General features: G+C 40.9%; 1 protein-coding gene across 1 annotated transcript in view; it reads right to left on the bottom strand.

Moving 5' to 3' along the window:
* Nucleotides 1-23,580, bottom strand: part of LOC149437111 (dedicator of cytokinesis protein 2-like) — a gene marked incomplete at its 5' end in the record, with an annotated part of 102,499 nt that overhangs the window by 25,514 nt on the left and 53,405 nt on the right. Inside the window, one exon of the mRNA XM_089661111.1 lies at nt 1,445-1,528. Coding sequence (XP_089517237.1) covers nt 1,445-1,528 — 84 coding nt within the window. The remainder of the gene's footprint in view (nt 1-1,444; nt 1,529-23,580) is intronic.

Raw genomic sequence — 23,580 nt, 5'->3', positions numbered from 1 at the left:
TCCTTAAGTAAATTAAACCCATTATCACCTTCATGACCAGGGAATTTTTTTTGCTATTCGGCACAGCGCTACTTTAACTGGCAATTGCATGGTCATGCAACACTGTACCTACTTGAAAATTATATCATTTTTTTCACACCAAGAGCTTTCTTTTGGTGGTATTTGATCACTGCTGTTTTTATATTATATAAATTAAAAAATAACTGAAAATTTTGATTACAAATTATATTCTCTATTTTCTGTTATAAAAGATATCCAATGAAAAAATAAAAAAAACTAATTTCTTCATACATTTTGGCCAAAACGTATTCTGCTACATGTCTTTGGTAAAAAAAATCCCAATAAGTGTATATTAATTGGTTTGTGCAAAAGTTATAGTGTATAAATGATGGTATATATACTGTATATCAGAATTTCTTTTTTTTTTTACTAGTAATGGTGGTGATCAGTGACTTATAATGCGACTGTGATAGTGTGGTGGGCAATCTGACACTAACTGACGCTGGGTGGGAGCTGACTGAATGACACTGACATCTCTAGTGATCAGTGAGGATCATTTACACTGTCACTGTACTAATGGCACTGGCTGGGATGGGGTTAACATCTAGGGCAGGGGTGTCAAACTGGCGGCCCTCCAGCTTTTGTGAAAGTACAAGTCCCATCATGCCTCTGCCTTTAGAAGTCATGTTTGTAACTGTCAATCTTGCAATGCCTCATGGAACTTATAGTTTGACAACAACTGGAGGGCCGCCAGTTTGACACCTGTGCTCTAGGGGCAATCAAAAGGTTAACTGATTTTCAGGCAGACAAAAACAACCACATTGCTGATCTCTGTTGTTAGTAAACACAAGGCTCTGAACTGTCATTTGCTAAGCTGATCAGCAGGTCCCACACAAATCATTGCCCTGGACCTGCTGATCTGCTAATGCCACAGTAAATGACAGCACAAACGGGGCAGTGGACACGCATGCAAGTGCCCCTACCCGGAAATGACAGATCATGAACATGTACGTGATCTGGCACAGCGGGGCCACTCTGCCTGATCTTTTTGCTATTGTAGTTAAGATTTTTTTTGCGTCTGTCTTACTTTCTTTAACAACCTGTCATTCATTTTGATTTTTTTCAATCCTGATTTCCTTTTTTACATATTTTATAATAATTTTTCTTACTGAATAATTTGTGACCATTTTCAATTTCAATGACATCATAGTGGAGGAGTGGGCTAGGAAGTCTTTTGCTACACAGTTGAAAATGTTTGCATTCCAGAAGTAAAGTTATAATAGCAGAGCCTACAGAATGATCATATATAGACATTATAGAATGCACACCCTTTAGTGGGGGATATAAAGTGTGAAAGCATGAAGAAGATACAGTAAGTAGGATCTTCAATTTACATCCAGTGTAATTTTTTAAAACTGATCTGGAGATGCAAAACATACTATACCTGCCAAGCAATAAGATCTTTCAGTTTGCTCAGCTTCTCCCAATCTTCAGGATGTTGATGCACATAATCATCAGTAAAGAAAGCCTAAAATTGAACAAAGAAAATTACTAGAGGCCATGTAGTAAAATTGTTAACATTGTTATTCTCTCTGTTTTACAACACACAGAATAAGAATATTGCAAAGAAATAACTAGAAACAGCTGAATTCATAAATTGTTTTAGATTAGGACAGTGAGAGGTCAAATGATATACACAGGCAAACCCCTACTTTGATTATTGTTGCAATTATTATTACCCTTCTTTATCAACCAACACAATTTTACACCGGTTTAATTTCAAATAATTACAGATGTAAACAACAAACATTGAAACAAAACAAGCACAAAAGATCCAACAGCAAACCACCCACCATCTTTATAAACACTGTTTAGATGAGAGTTACAAAAGTGACATTGTTACTTTCTTATCTACTCTTGTTTATCTGTTCCAATTTAACCCCTTCTCCCTTTACTATTTTCTTGCTGATTTGTTTATTTCTAATTTTGTAACCATTACTATTTTTTATTATAATATTTTATTAGTTTTTTTCAAATTTCAGCTGTTTCATACAATAAAAATAATCAGCTCTCTTATTCATTAAGTCATTATTAACATTTAAATACACAATCCATATGCAATTTTATCTACCCCCATACAAAAAACCCATCCCTACCCCCTCACTCCCTCCCCCTCCCTAGTCTCTATTTCTTCTCTCTTTTCCCTTTTTTTTTTATAGCTCCACGTTCTTCACTTAACATGGAAGTCCTTGGGATACCCTCTATTTCTTACATTTCTGCATATTGATTTGATTTCTTAAAATCATCCCATTTTTCCCACCTTTTATGGAATCTCTCTATTTTATCTTCATCTATATGATATAGTCCTTCCATGCTATATATATCGTCCACCCTTCCTATCCAATCCTTTATTTTTGGTGCCTCTTGTTCTTTCCAGAATTTGGGTATCAAACCCTTTTCTGCATTTATATAATAAAATAACCCTAAGTTTTTAAATTTCTCCACTGTATGCTCAGTTCCATGCAGAAGACATGTCACTGGGTCTTTTGAAATTTTTATCCCCGTTATCTCCTTAATCTGGTGAATTATTCCCTCACAATACTCTTGAATTCTAGGACACTCCCACCAGATATGTGCCATTGTGCCCCTTATCCTACATCCATGCCAACACAAAGGTGAATTATCTATGCATTGTCTATGTGCTACACTCGGTGTAATATACCACCTAAACATTTATAGTTAATTTCCACCACCTTCATATTTTGCAGTCCCATGTGTTAATCTATAAATCTTTCTTTTTTTCTCATCTAGTAATACACCTAATTCCTTTTCCCATTTCTCCATATACAAAGGCCCAGTGACACCTGTCATTCTAGTGAGAATTTTATAAATTCTAGAAGTCCCATGTTTCCCATCCCCCCCGTGTACTACGTAATTGTTCAAATGGGTTCCACTCAGCTTTTGTCTTTAGAGGTCAGGGAGCTTTCCTACAAACTGTTTTAATTGAAAATATCGCCACTCATCCAATCTAGCAAACAACTCATTCCTATTTTTCAGTTCCAGAAAGGAACATATTTCTTCCCCCTTCATTATGTCCCTTAATTGTGCATCTCCTTTCTTTATCCATTTCCCCACAATACTTTCTTTTCCAGGTGGAAAAAAGTCTGTGTCCACTATAGGCATCAGCGTAGAATTAAATTCCCATCTCATTTTCTTTGTGAACTATAGCCCAAATTTTTAAAACATTTTGTGTATATATACTTGTGCTTTCTGCCAACTTACGATAGGGTGGTGGCAACCATATTATCCTATTCAAATGTGTCTCACTTAGTGTATTTTCTATATTTATCCAACGTTTCCCCATTGCATTATGTGTCCAATCAAAAATTTGTGCTAACATTACTGAGTTATAATATCTCTTAAAATCTGGAACACCCAGTCACCCATTAGCTTTATCTCTACATAGAACTTCATAGCTTATTCTAGGTTTTTTTATTTCCCCAGATATATCTTGTTAGCATTCTTTAAATTATTCCAAAATACATTCCTGGAAGCTTTATAGGCATCATGTGGAATTTATACAGAATTTTTGGGACAATTACCATTTTTATCAAATGTATTCGCCCTATCCAAGATAGAGCGCTTGTCCCTAATTTTCTTAATTCATCTTTTATCTTGTTTATTAATGGGATGTAGTTTGCTCTATACAAATTCTTTGGGGATGTGGTTAAATTTATTTCCAGATATTTTTGTTCTTTTTCCTTCCAGGAAAAGTGAAATTCTCATTGTAAATTTTTTTTTCTCTTTAATTGGAAGGTTAACATTTAAGATCTCAGTTTTAGTTGAATTAATTTTTAAGTTTGACAATTCACCATACTCCTTCAGTGTTTTCATTAGGTTAGGCAATGTTATCCTTGGGTTACCCACATAAAACAGCATATCATCAGCATATGCTGCTACCTTATGCTCTGTCTCTCCTATCCAAATCCCTTTGTCTATATTTTTCCTTATCGTTGCTAGGAGAGATTCCAGGGACAGAACAAACAGTAAAGGTGACAGTGGGCATCCCTGTCGTGTCCCATTATACATCCTGAAGAACTCTGATAGCTCTCCATTTACCTTTATTACAGCCGAGGGTTGACTATATAGCTTCCTTATCCATTCTCTCATTCTGGGACCTATCCCCAAGACTTCCAATGTATCTAGTATATACTCCCAGTTTAACCTATCAAACGCCTTTTCTGCATCCACGGCTAGTAACAATGCGGGGGTTTCTCTCTCTTGCTTCTTTGGATAAGAAGTAAAGATCTCAATCCATTGTCCCTACCTTCCCTCCCTGGGACAAACCCCACCTGATCCATATGAATCCAATCTGGTATTAAGTCTTTCAACCTATTTACCATAACTTTTGCATATAGTTTAGTATCTGTGTTGAAAAGCGATATCGGTCTATAAATAGAGCACTAAGTACCGTCTTTTCCTTCTTTCTGTATGATTGTAACATGAGCTTGCAAGGACTCCTCCCTCATTTTCATCTCTCCTCCCAATGCGTTCATATATATCTTCAACTTGGGTATTAATTGATTTTTACACTTTTTATAGTATCTCACAGTATACCCATGAGGTCCCGGGCTTTTCCCTGCTGTTGTACTCTTCAATGCTACCTGAATTTCCTCCTGCGTTATTGGTTTTTCAAGAAATATTAACTATTCTTCTCTTAATTTGGGTAATCCCTCCTCTTTTAGGTATATCTGTTTTTTTCCTTTCTTCTTCTCTTATAGTCCTATGGGGAGTGATATTACATAACTTACTACAGTATTTTTTAAAACCTTTTGCAATCTCCTTAGTTGAATATACTAATTCTCCATTCTTATAGCCTATATTCTCTATATAATTCCTAGTTTTCTTTTTTCCCTGTGCTCTCATTAAATATTTCCCTGGTCTATGTCCCCAGCAGTATCTCTCACTTATCACCCTATTAAAAGCTCTCCTCCTTTCTTCCTCCAGTAAAGTGCTTAGTTCTTCTCGTTTATCTAACATACTCTGCTCAATCTCTTTTGTTATTCTCTTTTTATGTTTCTGTTTTAATTCACACAGATCCCTAAGAAGCGTATTTATTTTCTCTTTTCTTTCTTTTTTTTCCTCACTCCAATCGCTATCAAAACTCCTCTAATATAGGCCATATGGGCTTCCCACACCGTTGCCACTGACACTCCTTCAGTCTTATTTCTTTCAAAATAGTGATCTATTTCTTTTTTTATCCTCTGTTCCGTCTCCTGATCCTGAAGGAGTATATCATTTAATTTCCAAGTGTTTAACTTATTTTGCTCTCTTCCCCATATTAACTTCATTGTGACAGGTGCATGATCCGATATTGTTATGGCTTCTATGTTTACTTTAACCAGGGACTCCACGAGTCTATGGTCCAACATTATATAATCTAACCTTGAATACGTCTCATGTGCATGAGAGTATAATCCCTATCTTTCAGATATTTAATTCTCCAGATATCTACAAGTTGACATTCTCCTTATAGTTTTCAAGGCCCTACTTCCCTCTCTCTGCAGACATGACATCATATCTATCTGAGGATCCATGCAAAAATTAAAATCTGCCACAATTATTTTGCCTTTTTTAAAGTCCAATAGCTTCCTCAGAGTATTTTTTAAATAAACCTCGGGTTTTTTATTAAGGCAATAAATGTTTGGTAATGTACATTCTATTTACCCGTTTTTGAACAGGAAATGCCCCTCCGGGTCCTCCATCTTTTCTTCCAACTTAAACCTTATATTTCTAGCCAGACCTATTGCCACACCCTTAGCACGTTTGGTCGGGGAGTCTGCATAATACCAAGTTGGATAGTATCTGGAGTATATCTTCACATTTGTTTCCTGCACTAAATGTGTTTCCTGTATAAACACCACTGCAGTACATTTTTGTTGAAGTTCTCTTAGAATATTATACCTTTTCCCTGGACTATTTAACCCCTTAACATTATAGGTCACTTCATGCTTAGTTTACCTCTATCCTTCACTCAAAGCACAAAACTTACCCCTACCCCCCTACTCCTTCCCCACCCTTTACCCCGCTCATAACCCTCCCTAACCTCTTTTAGGCTTGTAAATTGCCTATGAATCATTTGTGGTCCTAATCCCACCATTGATTCAACCTTAAGGTGGAGCTCAGACCCTGCACACCTCTCCAGTTTGCCTGTCCCATCTCCAATGTCCCACCTTACGCTAGGAACCAGAGGAGAGGCAAGAGAGGGGTGAAAAAAAAAATTCCCCCCTCCCCTCTCTCTCCCCCCCCCCCACAGAAACAGGTGTGGGGATGAGGGGGCAGAAGGGGGAGAGCGGGAGAGAAGAAAAAAAAATATTACACCTACCCCTCTTTCTCCTCCTTTCCTCCCATTATTATTTCTACTATCTATTCCCTCTAGGAGCTACCTGCCACCCCTCTTTTTCTATACCTCCCATCTCCCTCTCCCCTTCCTCCCAACCAGGAATAACTATTTTCTGCAACTCAAGACTCTCACAAAAGTCTCTCAAATCTTCTGGGAATCTCAGTCTTGCTGAACGACCGTTTTTCCATTCGATTAGGCATGCTGGGAATCCCCAGCTGTATCGAACGTTCTGCTTTCTCATTTGTTCTAGTAATGGTTTCAATGTTCTCGTTCTTGTTAAAGTTTCCACTGCTAAGTCAGCATATGTAGATTTACTTCGCCATATTTTATTGCTGCTCTTCCTTTTATCCTCTTCCAAAGCTCTTCTTTATCTCGATAGTAATGGAATTGAACAATCACATCTCTCGGATCTTCCTTTCTACCTTCTTGCTGGAATCTTCCAATTCTATATACTCTATCAATTTAAGAGGCTCTGTTGCAGTTCTGTCCATTACTATATCAAGCATTTTTCCTATTGTTTCCATCAAATCTTCTCCTAGAGAGATCTCTGGCAGACATCGTATCCTTATATTACATCTTCGATCCCTATTCTCCTGGTCGTCCAATTTATATAGCAGATTCCTCTAATCTTTTCTCATTTCCGTCATCTGTTTTTCTAAATTCAGTATAACTTGGGCATGTTTATCCAATTTTTCTTCCGTCTCTTCCACCCTTGATAGTACCTGCCCCAAATCTTTGTGTATTTCACCATTTCCTGTTTTATGGATCTTTCTAGTCCTTTAAACATTTCTGCTATTTCTATGTTAGTGGGCAATTGTGAGGTCTTCTCTTGTTCTTCGACGTTCTCCGAATCCACTATTTTTTCTATATCTCCAACCTCCTCGATCCCCTACAGTCCGGCTTCCGTCCCCTACACTCCACCGAAACCGCCTTACTCAAACTCTCCAACGACCTGCTAACCGCCAAAGCTAATGGCCACTATTCAGTGCTCCTACTCCTTGACCTCTCTGCGGCCTTTGACACAGTCGACCACCCCCTCCTCCTCAAAAAACTACACTCCCTCGGCCTCAGAGATTCTGCTCTCTCCTGGCTCTCATCCTACCTGTCACAACGCTCTTTCAGCGTTACCTATAATGCCACCACCTCCCTCTCACTCCCCCTCTCTGTTGGGGTCCCCCAAGGCTCTGTCCTCGGGCCCCTTCTCTTCTCCATCTACACCTCCTCCCTTGGCCAACTCATACACTCTCACGGCTTCAACTACCACCTCTATGCCGACGACACACAAATCTATCTCTCAACCCCCCACCTCACCCCCTCGGTCTCCGCCCGAATCACACACCTGTTGAGCGACATATCAGACTGGATGTCGCTCCACTTCCTTAAACTGAACCTCTCCAAAACCGAGTTTCTTGTCTTCCCTCCAGCCCGGACACCACCCCCCATTGACTTCTCCATCATGTCCAACAACGCCACCATCAAACCCGCCCCGCAGGCCAGAGTACTTGGTGTCATTTTGGACTCCAACCTATCCTTCCAGCCCCAAGTCCACTCTTTAACAAACTCATGCAGACTCCACCTCCGCAACATCGCCAAAATCCGCACGTTCCTAACTCCAGAAACCACTAAACAGCTCATCCACTCCCTCATCATATCGCGACTCGACTACTGCAACTCCCTCCTCACTGGCCTGCCTCGCCGCTGGCTATCCCCGCTTCAGTCCATCCTGAATACGGCTGCCAGACTCATTCACCTTTCCAACCGCTCCGTTTCCGCCACCCCCCTCTGCCAATCCCTCCACTGGCTTCCGATTGCGCAACGGATCAAATTCAAAATCCTAACACTGACGTACAAAGCTGTCCACCATACTGCCCCGAACTACATCACTGACCTAATATCCAAGTACCGCCCAGCACGCACACTCCGCTCCTCACAAGACCTCCTTCTCTCTAGTTCCCTGGTCTCCTCCTCCCATGCCCGCCTCCAGGACTTCTCCAGGGTGTCACCCATCCTCTGGAACTCCCTGCCCCAACCCATCAGATTATCACCTACTCTCCTCTCCTTTAGGCGCACCCTGAAAACCCATCTCTTCAGGGAAGCCTACCCCGCCCCCTGCTAACTTGCCGACCTCCTCCACTCTTCCTACCACTCCATCCCCCACAGCTATCTCCTCCTGTGCCACCATCCCCTCCCTCCTAGATTGTAAGCTTGAAAGAGCAGGGCCCTCGATCCCCTCATGTTTTGCATTGTATTGGTATTGTTCTGTCACATGTTCTGTCCCCCTTTGTAATGTACAGCGCTGAGCGAACTATTGGCGCTTTATAAATACTGAATAATAATAATAATAATAATAATCTTCTATATTTTGGCTGATATTAGTCATTCCCAGGGATAGTCTGCTGCTGTCAATCACTCTCTTAGCTCCTTCTTCCTCCACTCCGAGTGAGACAGCTTCCGATGCTCTCTCCTGGGGGGGATGGTTGCTAGCTTCAGTATTCCCTCCAGATGACAGGAGCCTTCAGGGGGGGGGGCTCCCTCAGTATGTCTCCAGAGGTCTCGGCAGCAACAGCTACAGTCCGGTAAAAGAGAGGGGAGACCTGAGGCTTCCCTCACTCCTCCACGGCGGTTAGCTTCTCTCACCTCCCAGTATTCCCTTGCGGCGGGTCACGTGACCACTCGGCATCCATTCAGCTCCTTCCAGCTGCCAGGGATCTCTGCTCTCCTCCTCTACCTCAGCTCCGTCTCCCTCCATCGCTCAACCCAACATGGCAGGGTCCGCAGGACACACACTCCTTCAAGGGGGACTGTACCCGCACATAGGTAGGTCTCAGCAGCAGCTCCTCAGGGATTTCTTTCTTTATCTGACGGGACATTGGAGGCTCCTGGTGCCGGGAAATCTCACATTGATCTTCCGCTCGGCACATGTTCAGGCTCCTCCCTTTGTAACCATTACTACTTAAACTTTTTTGTTTGTTTTTTATTTAGTTTGTTCATTAACCACTTAAAGTCTGCCTTATAGCAGTAATACTATTACAGGGCGGGCTCTCTGTGCAAATTCACATATATACTCGTGTCTGCCATGATCCGGTGCCCAAGAGATCAATCAACAAATTCAGTCCAGTGATGTTCGGTCTGGATCTGCTGATTGATCCCTGGCCTATCACACATCAAATGAGGCAATCTTCTCTCTCTGGCGACTTCAGATATCGTTAGAGTCAGTTAATGTTCCTCCCAGATAGCATCAGATTGCCCGCCACTACAGTCGTTACATTTAACCTCTTGATTGTCAGGAACACGCTCACATACACAATAAACCTCCATTGTTAGTATAATGACTGAACGGATCAATATCTTTGATCAGATCAGCACTATACCAGAGTTCACAATAGTATAGTGTCCCCAAAAATGTAGAGTTAGTGGGATCAGCTCCAGCACCTGCCAGCACCTGTGTTTAGCCCCTATGCTTAACACCCCCTTTCTCCCCCAGAAAATGCAGTGTCAGTAGATCACTGTCACTTGATACAATGCACACAAAACTGCAGTGTTTGCAGAATCAGGTTTGATCTCTGTTAGCACCTGCAGGTAAATTTTTTATTTTTGTAGCGGTTCAAGCAGTCCCTGACAGCCAGGTGCTCTTTGTCCTGTGAGTCGCACTAGGTACCTATAAATTTAGTGGACAAAATGTCCAACAAAAGGTACTCTAGTGAAGAGGCCTATAGGGGTCAGGAATGGACTTGCCAATAGTGGTGGGACTCACCTGCCTTGTGGGCTGCAGTACCAGGGCTGGCCAGCGGGTGCTCTCAACAACCAGAGGTTCACTTCGGCAATTAGCCATCACCTGGGGCTGATTGCAGGTAGTGTATTTAAGGGATGGCCAGACCTGCAGTCTGTGCCTTGGTGTGTGTTTTTCCATGGGCCCCTGTATCTTGTAACCTGCATTCCTGTTCCTGTTTCTGCCTGACTTGTTGCCGACCCTGCCTGATCCTGACCTCTGCTGACTTCTCCTGTTTGATCCCTGGCTTGTGACCCTGACCATTCTCTGCCTGACCCCCTGTACCTACCTGTCCGTTAGTTGCTGTACCCGGCTCGTGACTTGACTACTCTCCGCCTGCTCCTGTACCTACCTGCCCGATAGTTATCGACCCGGCCTGCCTGACTACGTTGTGCTCTATATGTGTATGTACCTGTGTATCTGTATCAGTTTAGGTTTAGGTTTATTTCACCTTGTTGTATGTATTTGTGTTAGCTTGGGGTTTGGTGCACTGCGTTTATGTTTGTATTGTTAGTCCTAATAAATTGTCTTATTTATACCATATCTGAAGCTTGCGTTTCCCTGTGTCAGTCCACACACTTCTGGTCACACCCGCATCCCTGACAATAGGATTCTGAGCATGTCAGAGGAGAGCGAAGGGGAAACCTCACTGACAGAATCTGCCTCAGAATAGGAATCTGTAGGACAGAAGCGGCACCCTGACAGATAGCTCAGCTGATGGAGTACAGGTGCCTGCTAAGGTCAGGCACACCCGACCCTGTTTCCAGGTTGCTGAAGTGGTACAATTGCATGATGATTTCATATGTAGCAGAGTGCCAGTACTAGTGCCGCTCTACCTTCTGGTGAACTGCTAAGCACCAGTGGCCTTGTACATCCTGGTCTTATACATACCAGGACTGCAGTATCACTTGGTGCCGTGGCCAGTCCCATAAGTGCAGTACAATCTGGTGTGATGGCAAGCACAAGTAGTGTCCCACAGCCACTAAGAATTTGCACACAGGTCCGTACAGCCCATAATGTCGTTCCGGATGTGCTTGCAAATCCTGATTGGCAGCCCACAAATTCTGCAGCACCCATACTTCCCCTATTCACTGCCCAACCTGGAATTCAAGTGGAAACAGCAAATTTAACTACTCCCCTTGATTTATATGCACAACAGTTTATCACCGCCAACCCAAATTCAAACCTTGCCAGACCATTTGCATGGAAACCTATTACAGTTTTCGAATTTCAAAGTCATTATGGGTCTAACCCTCAACATGGGCATTACTAAAAAAAATGAATTGCGGTTGTATTGGTCCACAGACCCAATTCATCATATGCCCATGTTCTCTGCTGCCATGGCCAGGCATAGATATGAATATGAGAATATAATGCAATTTATGCATTTCATCGACAATACACTCTGTCATCCTCGGGGTGACCTTGAATTTGACCAGCTCCACAAAATTCAGACCCTTGTAAATCACCTTAACCAAAAATTTGCAGATATCTATAGTCCCCAGCAAAACATCTGTGTTTTTCTGGCTGCCCTGTATTCAAAGAATTTCTCCCCAGCAAGCGTGCCAGATATGGGGTCAAGATGTATAAGACCTCTGAGAGGGCAACAGGCTATATATGTAAGTTTTTGATTTAGGAGAGAAAAGATAGTCACGTGGAGCCCCCGGATGCCCAGACTACATGGGGAGCAGTAGCAAGATAGTTTGGGACTTGGTGTTATACTTTTTCCATATGGGTTTTACTACTTATACATGGACACTTTTTTTCAAGCGTGCCACTATTTAGACATTTGTACAATCTTGGAGTTGGGGCAAGTGGCCCCATGCAACATAATCACTGGGGTTTCCCCCAACTGCTTGTAAATACCCGTCTTAAGAAGGGGAAAAAGCCTGCTTGAGAAATTATGAATTGCTCGCAGTGAAGTGGAAGGACAAACAGGATGCAGGATGTTTTCGTCCTGTCTTCCATTCACGCAGATAAAAATGACCATCCAAATTCCCACAGCAGCTGGTGTTGTTGAGAAGCCCATCTGTGTCCACGACTATAACCTTAACATGGGAGGAGTGGACTTCAATGACCAGATGATGAAGCCGTACTTAGTTTCCCGAAAAGCCAGACTTTGATACAAAAAAGTGTCTGTTTATTTAGTTCACTTGGCTCTATATAACGCTTTTGTGCTTTACAAAGCAACTGGACATACTGGATACTTCCTAAAATTCCAGAAAGAGATCATCATGGCCTTTTGTATCCAGAAAATGCTATGGTCCAACCCCCCAACCCAAATGCAGTTAGCTGGCTGCATGACAGGCATTTTGCTGATTCCATTCCTGGTACCCCAAAAAAGATGTCATGTCTGTAGCAGTCACGGAATTAGGCGTGACACCTGCTTTTTTTGTCCTCTGGTCTCTGCCTCAAGGACTGCTTCTGTCCCTACCATACACTATTAGTATAGGACTATTAGTATAGGGTACAGCATGGCACAGTCTAGGGCACATACAGTATATACCCAGGGTCTCAAAAGATGTTAGGTATTCAGAAAACTGGCTATCGCATTTTAAGAGACCCTACCATCTGGATTAAAGTAAAAAAAAAAACAAATTGAACAATTAAAAAAACACAAATAGTTGTTTTATTGTTTTCGAGTTACTGTACAGTTCAGTTCAGTGCAGTTCAGTTTTGGGCACCAATTCACAAAAAGAACATTGGGAAACTGGAGAAAGTACAGAGAAGGGCAACCATACTCATAAGAGGCATGTAGGAGCTCAGCTATGAGGAAAGATTAGAAGAACTGAATTTATTCTCTCTTGAGGAGAAGAGATTAAGGGGGGATATGATCAAAATGTATAAATACATCAGTGGTTCATATAGTGAACTTGGTGTATAGTTATTCACCCTGAGGTCATCACAAAGGACAAGTGGACACTTTCTATATCTGAAGGAAAAGAAATTTAATCTCCAAATATGGAAAGGTTTCTTCACAGTGAGAGCTGTGAACATGTGGAATAGACTCCCTCAAGAGTTGGTTCTGGCCAGATCCGTGGATTGCTTTAAAAAAGGCCTGGATTCTTTCCTAGATACAAAGAATATAAATGGATACTAACATTTATAGGTAAAATTGATCCAGGGAATTTCAAATTGCTTCTCAGGGTATCAGGAAGGAATTTTTTTATCCCTGCAGGAGCAAATTGGATCATGCTTTCATGGGTTTTTTTGTGCCTTCCTCTGGATCAACTGTGGGTATAGGATTATAACTTTTTTTTTTAAATGGTTGAACTGGATGGACTTTTGTCTTTTTTCAGCCAGACTAACTATGTAACTGTTTTACTGTTACAGTTTTACTGTTACTGTTTTTTTGAGTTACTGTTTTATTGTTAACCATTGCTGTTTTATTTGCAGGAGTAAGTGTGTGCAGTGCTGTTGGATGAGATTTTTCATCCGCAGTTAAAAAAAGAGCATATATGTCCAAGCATGGGGTCCTGGGGTGGCAAGTGGATGGATATATGCTTTGGCATATATCTTTTATAATATTTTTTGGTACATATTTCAATTTAAAAAGTTGTTCTATTGAGTTACTGTTTTATTGTTAACCATTGCTGTTTTCTTTGCAGGAATGCCATTCCGTTGCAGCACTAATCTATTTATTTTGACAGCAACAGGGTCTTGCTCTCAGAATATACATAAGCAAGTGTGTGCAGTGCTGTTGGATGAGATTTTTCATCCACAGTTAAAAAAGAGCATATATGCCCAAGCATGGGGGCCTGGGTTGGCCAGTGGGTGGATGGCCCCTATGCTTCGGCATATATATTTTATAATTTTTTTTGGCAGTGATTTCTTCATCCACATTGATTGATGTGAATAGAGGAATGTGTGCCCGCCATTAGAAATGGATGGATGCAGAGCGGTATAGTCTAATAGTGGGCATACCACACAGTTTTTGTTGCAAACATTTCTTCTCTTTTTTGCATTCAGCCCACAGGCTGCATAAAAAAAAGAACATGGCATATATACCCAACAAGGACCAGTGATGTACTGGTATATCATTGCACTTTGAGTGGTTATACCAGGATGATGCCTGAAGCTGCAGGCATATCCTGGTATAATTTTTTTCAGCCGGCGATCAACTTTCATGTAAAAACAATTCTAATGGCTGATTAGCTGCAGGATTTCTTTTACAAGCAGCGGGAGAAGATGCCCTCTGCTGCCTTCCATGGCTTTCTCGAGCAGTGCCGTGCCATTGGGGGAACCTGAGAATGCAACCGGTGTTTCTACCAGATGACCATAGAGCTGATTGGAGACCGGAATGGTGCCAATCATCTCTATAGTCTAAGAAATCGGAAGCTACGAGCATTTCATCACTTCAGTTTCGCAGGCTATAAACACCGCCATTTTTAAATTAGGAAAGCATCTGATTACACTGATCTTGATGAGATCAGATGATGTAAGGGCAGAGGAGATATCTAGAGTCTAATAGACCCCAGATTTCTCAAAAAAGAATACCTATCAATGCCTTTTGCAGTCACAGGGGATATTTACATTCCCTGTGATAGCAATAAAAGTGGTCAAAAAAAAAATTAAAGGGACAGGGTAAAATGAATAAAAAAAAATCAAAATAACTAACCCCCCCAAAAAAATAAAAAAAGCACCCTCACCCCTCCCCCATGCGTGCAACTGTGTGTGCAAACGTTGACCCAGTGGCGGTATGTAAACAGCGGTTGCACCATGCATGTGAGGTATCTCCACGAATGTCAAATCGAGGGCAGTGATTCTAGCACTAGACCTCCTGTGTAAATCTAAAATGGTAGCCTGTAAAGGCTTTTAAAGCATCGACTATGGATATTAAAAATGTATGCAGTTTGTCGCCATTGCACGGTGCAGTTTTAAAGCATGTTATGTTTGGTATCTATTTAACCACTAGCCTACAGGGCACTTATACCCCCTTCCTGCCCAGGCCAATTTCCAGCTTTCAGCGCTGTTGCACTTTGAATGACAATTGCGGCACTGTACTCCTATGAAATTTTTATCATTTTTTGTGACAGATAGAGCTTCATTTTGGTGGTATTTAATCCCCTCTGGGTTTTTTATTTTTTCTTAAACCAAAAACCACTGAAAATTTTGAAAAAAAAAGTTTTTTCTTAGTTTTTGTTATAAAATTTTGTAAATAAGTGATTTTTCTCCTTCACTGGCATGCGCTAATCAGGCTGTAGTGATGGGCACTGATAGGCTGCACTGATGGACACTGATAGGTGGCACTGATGGGCACTGATGAGGAGGCACGGGTAGGTGGCACTGATGGGCATTGACAGACATCACTGATGGGCACTGAAAGGCAGCACTCATATATGGCACTGATAGGTGGCACTGATATATGGCACTGATATGCGGCACTGACTGGCACTGACTGGCGCTGTTAGGAGGCACTGATAGGCAGCACTGACGGGCACTGATACACACTGATAGGCGGCACTGACTGGCATTGATAGGCGGCACTGACTGGCACTGATGGGTGACACTGAAAGGCAGCTTAGATGGGCACTGATATGTGGCATTGATGTGGCACTGATGGGCACTGAAATGTGGCACTGATGGGCACTGGCAGGTGGCATGGATGAGCACTGAGAGCTGGCACTGATGGACACTGACAGGTGGTGCTGCTGGGGCTACACAGATCATCAGGGCAAACTGATCATCAGTGTTCTGATGATCTGTGTACATGTCCCCTCCGAGGAATGCCGTTTACCGGCTTTCCTCTCCTCTCGAGATGTCAGTGTGACAGCTCGTGGGGAGAGAAATGCCGATGATTGGCATTTCCCTGTTTACATGTGATCAGCTGTGATTGGACACAGCTGATCACATGACCGAGCCAACATCTTCGGTTCTTTCTGTGGATCGGTGATCCGCTGTGTCTGAAAAAACACTGGTTGACTAATATGTAAAGTAAAAAATTGCAGCTCCCACCATTTTATTCACTAGGGTGTCTGCTTTAAAAAATATATAATGTTTGGGAGTTCAAAGTAATTTCCTAGCAAAAAATACTGATTTTTTTTCATGTGAACAAAAGGTGTCAGAAAAGGCTTGGTCTTCAGGTGATTAGAAGAGTGACCCCCTCCAAATGACCCCTTTTTGTAAAGTAGACACCCCAAACTATTAGCTGAGAGGCATGCTGAGTCAATAGAAGAATTTTTTTTTTTACCACAAGTTTTTGGAAAATGACAAAGTTGTCACTTAAATGATATATTGCTCACACATGCCATGGGTATATGTGGAATTACTCCCCAAAATACATTCTGCTACTTCTCCCGAGTATGGGGATACCACATGTGAGAGACTTTGGCAGTCTACCCGCGTTCAGGACCCCAAAAGTGCTGCTGTAAATATGTGAATACTATATAATAACTTAATTGATATAATAAAAAGCAAAAAAAGCAAAAATAACACTGTGAAAGGAATAAATAAGTCCCAGTGCAAAAGGACACTGTGAAAAGTCCTTGAATACATTCATATGTTTTCAAACACTAGGATGGTCATATATGTCCAAGTGCAGCACATATCACCCCACTCAGTGTAAAATATCCTTAAGTGTAGTTATATATCTTCAATTAATATGGTGATCAGATACATCCAAGTGCAACAAGTGTCATCCCACTCAATGCTCAAGGGAGGCTTACCAGATAAATTTGACCATCATGATATAGAGTGGTCAAATAAGGCACAAATATGATCAAATGGCAACCGCTCCAGCCTCCTCCACAGCCTCCAAACGTAGGTCAGACAGCATATACCCACTCCATACGGATCATCAGTGTCAAGCATGTAATGGGCATGTGCATAGAACAAAAACATTTAGTTTTAAGCTTTTGGGCATCGTAACAAATTTGTGAAAATTCATGAAGTCCAAAATTCATGGAGTCCAACAACCAGGACGTAAGCCACAGTCGTGCATCAAGGGTCCTCTGTATACAGTGGCCCTAACTCTAAAATTTCAATAGTTCCATAGTAGGAACTATTAATAGAACTTCCATAGTAGGCGCACATATACCAATGGAGAGATCATGGGTGCCCACATAACTTTCACACAAACCAATTAATACGCAGTTATTGGGATTTTTTTTACCAAAGATATGTAGCAAAATACATTTTGACCTAAATTTATGATAAAATTAGATTTTTTAAATATATTTATGACAGAAATGAGAAAATATCTTTTTTTTTGTTTATAGCGCTAAAAACCCCAGAGGTGGTCAAATACCACAAAAAGCTCTATTTGTGTGAAAAAAAGGACATAAATTTCATTTATGTACAGTATTGCATGACCTTGCAATTGTCAGGTAAACTAGCGCAGTGCCGTATAGCAAAAAAAAGGCATAAATTCCAATATCTATACCACCATTTGTAGACAATATAACTTTCACACAAACCAATTAATCTATACCTATTGGGATTTTGTTTACCAATAACACATAGCAAAATACATTTTGGCCTAAATTTATGACAAAATTTGAGTTTATTGGATATTTTTATAACTTTCGCACAAACCAATTAATCTATACCTATTGGGATTTCCTTTTTACCAACAACATATAGCAAAATACATTTTGGCCTAAATTTATGACGAAATTTGAGTTTATTGGATATTTTTATAATCGAAAGTAAAAAGTATAGTTGTTTTTTTTAATTTTCTGTCTTTTTTTGTTTATATCACAAAAAATAAAAACCCCAGAAGTGATAAAATACCACCAAAAAAGGACATAAATTTCGTTAGGGTACATCATGACTGCGTAATTATCTGTTGAAAAAGCGTAGCGTCATAACGCAAAAAATGGCCTGGTCAGGAAGGGGGGGAGGTAAATCCTCCGGAGGGCAAGTGGTTAATTTGTGTGTTACATTCATTTCATTTGGCCCAGAATCATATTTATGAAGAAAATATACAAGTGCAAATGTTTCAATACCTAAAATCGATACAATTGTGGTACGATTTAAGCCCATAAAAACTGAATGGGCTCGAATCATACTGCAAAAAATCATATGTGATTTGAACAGAAATGCGGTACGATTCCTGTTCAAATCACATGTGGTTTTCCTGTGGGTTCAGTGCGATTTGAGACACACAAAATGATTGGCTCATAGTACACTGCAAATTACCCCTCGTCTGAAGGGAAACATGTGGCATGTGATTCGGACAGGAATCGCACTCCATTGTATATCTAAAAAATGTGTAGTGCTTCTAACAGTCAGTGATAATTTGAAAATGTTCAATACATAAAATAAATACGTGATGATCTACATAAAGGATCTATTAACCTCCCTGGCGGTATTCCCGAGTGTAGCTCGGGGTAAAGTTTCAGTACCAAAAGCAGTAACCCCGAGCTACACTCGGGCTTACCATGTGGCGTTGCTCAGGGATTCCCTGCAGCGCTTACCTTGTCCTTCGCTCCCGTGATGTGTCCCCTGCCACGTCCCCGGCCATCTCCTCCAGCTGATGCCGGCATCCAGCTTCCGTGTTCCGGTCCCTGCGAGCGTCGGGAAGAAAGGGACGTACGGGGGCCAGAACGGCGGTAAATTTTTTAATTTTTTTAAACTGTCATTTTCTTAGAAATGAATTTGACATAGTAAAACATTCCTGTATCAAACCATTTCACATACATTTTGTCCCTACTGCTTTGTCCTGTGCCCTGCCTGCATTTTGACTGTTCTTTCTGCCTGGAAACGTAGAAAAGTCCAGGGCGTCCAAAAAGCGTTCTTTTAAGTCAAAAGCGGTTTTAGACCAGCTAGAGAACAGCGATAGTAAATCAGAACCACTTGCAGAATTGAGTGATAATGATTCGTGGGGAAATTCATCATCAGACACTGAAAATGATTTTGCGACTTTGCTCAGTGATGTGCGAACTTGGTGCTATATTTCAAATTTCAGTGTTTTTGGTTTGATTATATTATTGAATTAAATTTATTATTATTATATTACTTTTATGATTATTTATTAAATGATAATTTATGATTTTGTGTTTCAAGTTCTATCCTACCCGGAATGTTTACAAGACTCTTGTTCGGACAGATTTCAGTGAGTTATTCCTGAGAATTACAGGCCTACAATAAAAAAAATACACATTTCCATGCAAAAAAATTTACCGCTTTCAGCAGAGAAATATGGACATAATCATACCGCTAGGGAGGTTAATCCAAAACCACATCAATCTTCCATATTACATCATAAACATCCCATAGAAAACCCAAATCAAAAAATAAAGTTCATAGTGCAGTCCATTTATAAAAATTCTTCACTTGTAAATACTCTTGCCATCTGTGAATAAATTCTATCCAACACCAAATATGAATCACATGAATGCTTTCTGTGCTTTCAAAACACCACGTGCTCCCAATGGTCTCCCAGAACTGTCACCTCCAATCAACACCAGCATAAAAAATCAGAATTTCCAATATATCACTGCAGCCTTTGTCCAGTGGGTTCTGCCCTAGGCTGTCTGTTCATATCTTCCCAAACAGTGTCTGAGGTGCCTGTGTCTTTAAGATGTTATGAATACTCATGCAATCGTGGCTAGAGCTCTCAATAGAATAAGCACATGAAAAAGACTTCCATAGTGTAGTATTCTCAGGGTGCACAGCGGTTACAGCATGGACCGGAAGTGATGCACGGAGTCCGGTATCCATGTATTACATGTGGTTTATTTTTAAAGGTAGTTTTAAATCCATTTACAAAATCCAGTTAGCTTGCACTATACCCAGCACTCTTGAATACACCCAGGTGGGCGGATCCTTCTTTAATGCCATTGGATGAGTACCTGCGAGCATGTTGCTTCATCTAAGCCTGAATTACTGAGGTGGGCCTTGGGCCAGCAGGCCCAAGAATACTACCATTTCAGTGGGGTAGTCCTTTATCTTTAGCTGACTCCCTCTTTTACAACTATCTCTGGGAATTCTGCTGCTACCTGGAAATGCAAGCCACAGAATTCTTTCACTTGGGCTAGCGGCTACAGCCAGCCTGCTTGTGAAAGAGGTGTTACCCCACACACCAGTGTTGCTAACTGTCAGTATTTTCAATTGGCAGCTAGTAAAAAATGGGCACTTTTCTCCTGCCAGTAAATGCCAGTGACAGGAAAAGGTTGGCAGTTAAAAATATGACTGTGACACTCAGCTCATGCACAGTTCTTGTCCAGAGCTGGCTAAGACTATGCGAGTACCTGCTACAGTGTGTTTGGGCAGCACCAGAGAGCTCTGGTGGAGGCCGAGCATGTCATGGTGCAAGGGAGCCGAGCTAAGGTCCATTGTGTGGGCCATATGTGTGTGTCTAATATCTTGCCCCACTGAATCCTGTCCCTGAGCTACTTACTATATTGAAAATACAAAAATAAATATGTTTTTTGCCTTAATATCTACCTTAAAGTGCATTGCTGATTGCATATTGTACTTGTTTCTAGCCTAAATCCTTAAATTTGCACTTAAAACTGTAATTTTTTTTTAAGTTTTGGAAATGCCAGTAAAAACTTGACTGTGCCAGTAAAATGTTTATGTCGTGTCAGTGAATTTCAATTTGGTAGGTTGATATTCACACCCACACACATACTCAGTTCTCTTCAATACGCATATTCTGCATTGTGCTGCCACCTAGTATCTTTATTGGGACCCACCCTAGGCAGGCCTGTACTGCAATTGTTTCACTGCTTGTTATACTTTGTCTTATGTGTGTTAAAAACCTTTTTAACATTGGTCTATGTCAATTTGCCTTGTTTTCATACAGTAAACGTTACATTACTAGTCATCTGATTAGTGTCGTCTGATCATTTGGCTGATACCTCCTCATAACAAATCTACTGCTACCTACACCTACAGACCCTGCAAATTGCTTAAATTGAAGTACTGGACCCCCTGGAAGTAGGGCTTTGTTCAGAACCCAGACATTGCTGAATATAGTGTGGCAATGGTTGCTGAGTGCGTTCCTTGTCATGACAGTATTTTCTTTGCATTTACCCTTCTGCTTTATCACCTAAATCTTTTTCCATGAAAACCATGGCCAAACCATGGCCAAAAGATGCCTGGCACAAAGCAGATATTTTTGTATTAATTATTTAAAATGGCCGACACTTTCACTTTAAGATAATGTTACTTGAAAAAGTTACATTGTATTATTGAGAGCTTTTTTGAGGGTCTCTCTCTACCTAAACTGGACCAGTCTAAGTTGGAGATTCTGAACCAACCTATATCAGATAATGAAGTGAGGGCCACCATTAAAGCACTACCGAAGGGGAAATCGCCTGGGGCGGAAAGGTTTACTGCTGAATATTACAAGGAATTTCAAGACATCTTATTGCCCCATATTAATAGAGTGTTCCTGGAGGCAGCCAGTATGGCGGCTTTTCCCCCTGAGATGTTGAAAGCAATTATAGTTACTGTGCCCAAACCAGGCAAATCCCCAGACTGTCCTCAGCATTTTCGCCCCATATCCTTACTTAATATGGATCTTAAAATATATGCTGAAATCCTTGCTACTAGATTACTAACAGTGAACCCTTCTCTTATCCAATCAGACCAAGTAGGTTTCGGTAAAGGTAGGCAGGCAGCAGATAGCACACATAGAGTGCTTAATTTGTTACGGATTTCCAAACTCCGTAACTCGCAGACTGTATTTTTGGCTTTGGATGCCAAAAAGGTTTTCGATAGAGTTCATTGGCAATATCTCGACTCTACTCTTGGCAACTTTGGTATGCATGGGTACATCAAATCAGCTATTACAGCGCTATATACTGTGCCCTCTGCGCAAGTCTTTACATCCAATGCTCTGTCAGAACCCTTTTCAATTACAAATGGGACTAGACAGGGATGTTCTCTTTCCTCTATCATTTTTTTCACTAGTGATGGAACCCTTGGCGACCTCAATTAGATTGAATCCCTTGATCTTCGGTATAACGACAGAACATATGTCCCACAAGATTGGACTATTTGCGGATGATGTTATACTTACTGTAACGGACCCTTTGACTTCCCTGTCAGTAATTTCCTCTACTCTGTATACGTTTAGCATGGTTTCCTACTATAAACTCAATATTACTAAATCTTATGCGCTTCCTATAGGTATTTCAAAGAAACTTTTACAATGCCTTAAGGATACGTTCCTGTATAGCTTGTCCACTAAAAATCTAGAATACTTGAGCATATGTGTGTCTTTTTCCTCTTCCAATGTGTTTAGAGATAATTATGAGACACTGTTTCAGGCACTTTTAAAGGAGTTGTTGGCAATTGGGAAAACTGAGCTCTCCTGGTTGGGCAGATTAGCGGCCTTTAAGATGTTGATCATGCCTAAACTCTTATACTTTTTCAGAACGATTCCGCTCCTCATTCCCCATTCCTACTTTAGTAAACTAGATATTGCATTGAAAAAATATATTTGAAAAGGGAAAAAACCTAGAATTCCGTTCTCCGCTCTCATTAAACGTAAATCTAAGGGGGGTGTAGGTTTCCCTGTAATATCCACCTATTACTACGTGGCATTATTGGATCAACTCCAACATTGGTTCATTCCCTCGGATAAGTTATGGGTACAAATAGAGAGGAGTACAGTCCCGGCTCAGGACCTCCAGGCATTAATAATTGCAAAAGTTATTTCTCCGAAGTTAATACGTACCTATCTTCCTTCTATCTCAGCAATGTTGGGTGCCTGGCTAATGGGTTTATCTAAATCTACTTTCGCTATCCCTAATATTGTGGTTCTACAAATTTTTACAACATGATCCAGATCATTCCGTACTAGCGTGTGTGGAAAAATGGGAGGGATCTGAATAGATCCTTTACTCCAGAGGAATGGCAGGCGGCTTGGTCCTGTAATATAGGTAATTCAAAGTGCACTAATCATTGGGATAGCTCCCTAAAAATCCTACATCGCAGTTATCTTACCCCATATAAACTTTCAAAAATGTATCCTGATGCATCTCCTTTATGTTGGAGGAATTGCGGTGGTATTGCAAATTTACTACATGTGTTATGGGACTGTGGGTGCATAAGGAATTTCTGGAGAGATGTGTTTAATTTGATTTCTCCAGTGTCCAGAGTATATACGAATCCCAACTCCCATTTGGCGTTATTAATTCTTACGTTGAATTTATTTCCAGTGGTTGCTCACATTCTAATTGCTGCCCGATTAACTCTTACTAAAGCATGGAAATCCACTACATCTCCTTTAGCTTTGGAAGTTGTCAATAGAGTACGCTCTCATTACCTGTATGAAATTTCAAATCATACTATACAGGTTTTTGATACTAGATGGCTACGCTGGAATGTTTTGTTCAAGCTCTCTGGCCTCTGATAACAATGGATATTATAAATATATATTGAAAAAAGATGCACTCTGTTAGATCCTTTATCTTTATGGAGTTACAGCTTCCTTGCTACTCCATCTCTTCTT

This window comes from Staurois parvus, unplaced genomic scaffold, assembly GCF_062004578.1.
Source record: "Staurois parvus isolate SC_StPar_1 unplaced genomic scaffold, SC_StPar_1.0 ptg001314l, whole genome shotgun sequence".
Taxonomy (NCBI): domain Eukaryota; kingdom Metazoa; phylum Chordata; class Amphibia; order Anura; family Ranidae; genus Staurois; species Staurois parvus.
Note: the sequence above shows the minus strand (reverse complement) of the source record. Positions and strands in the feature narration are given on the sequence as shown.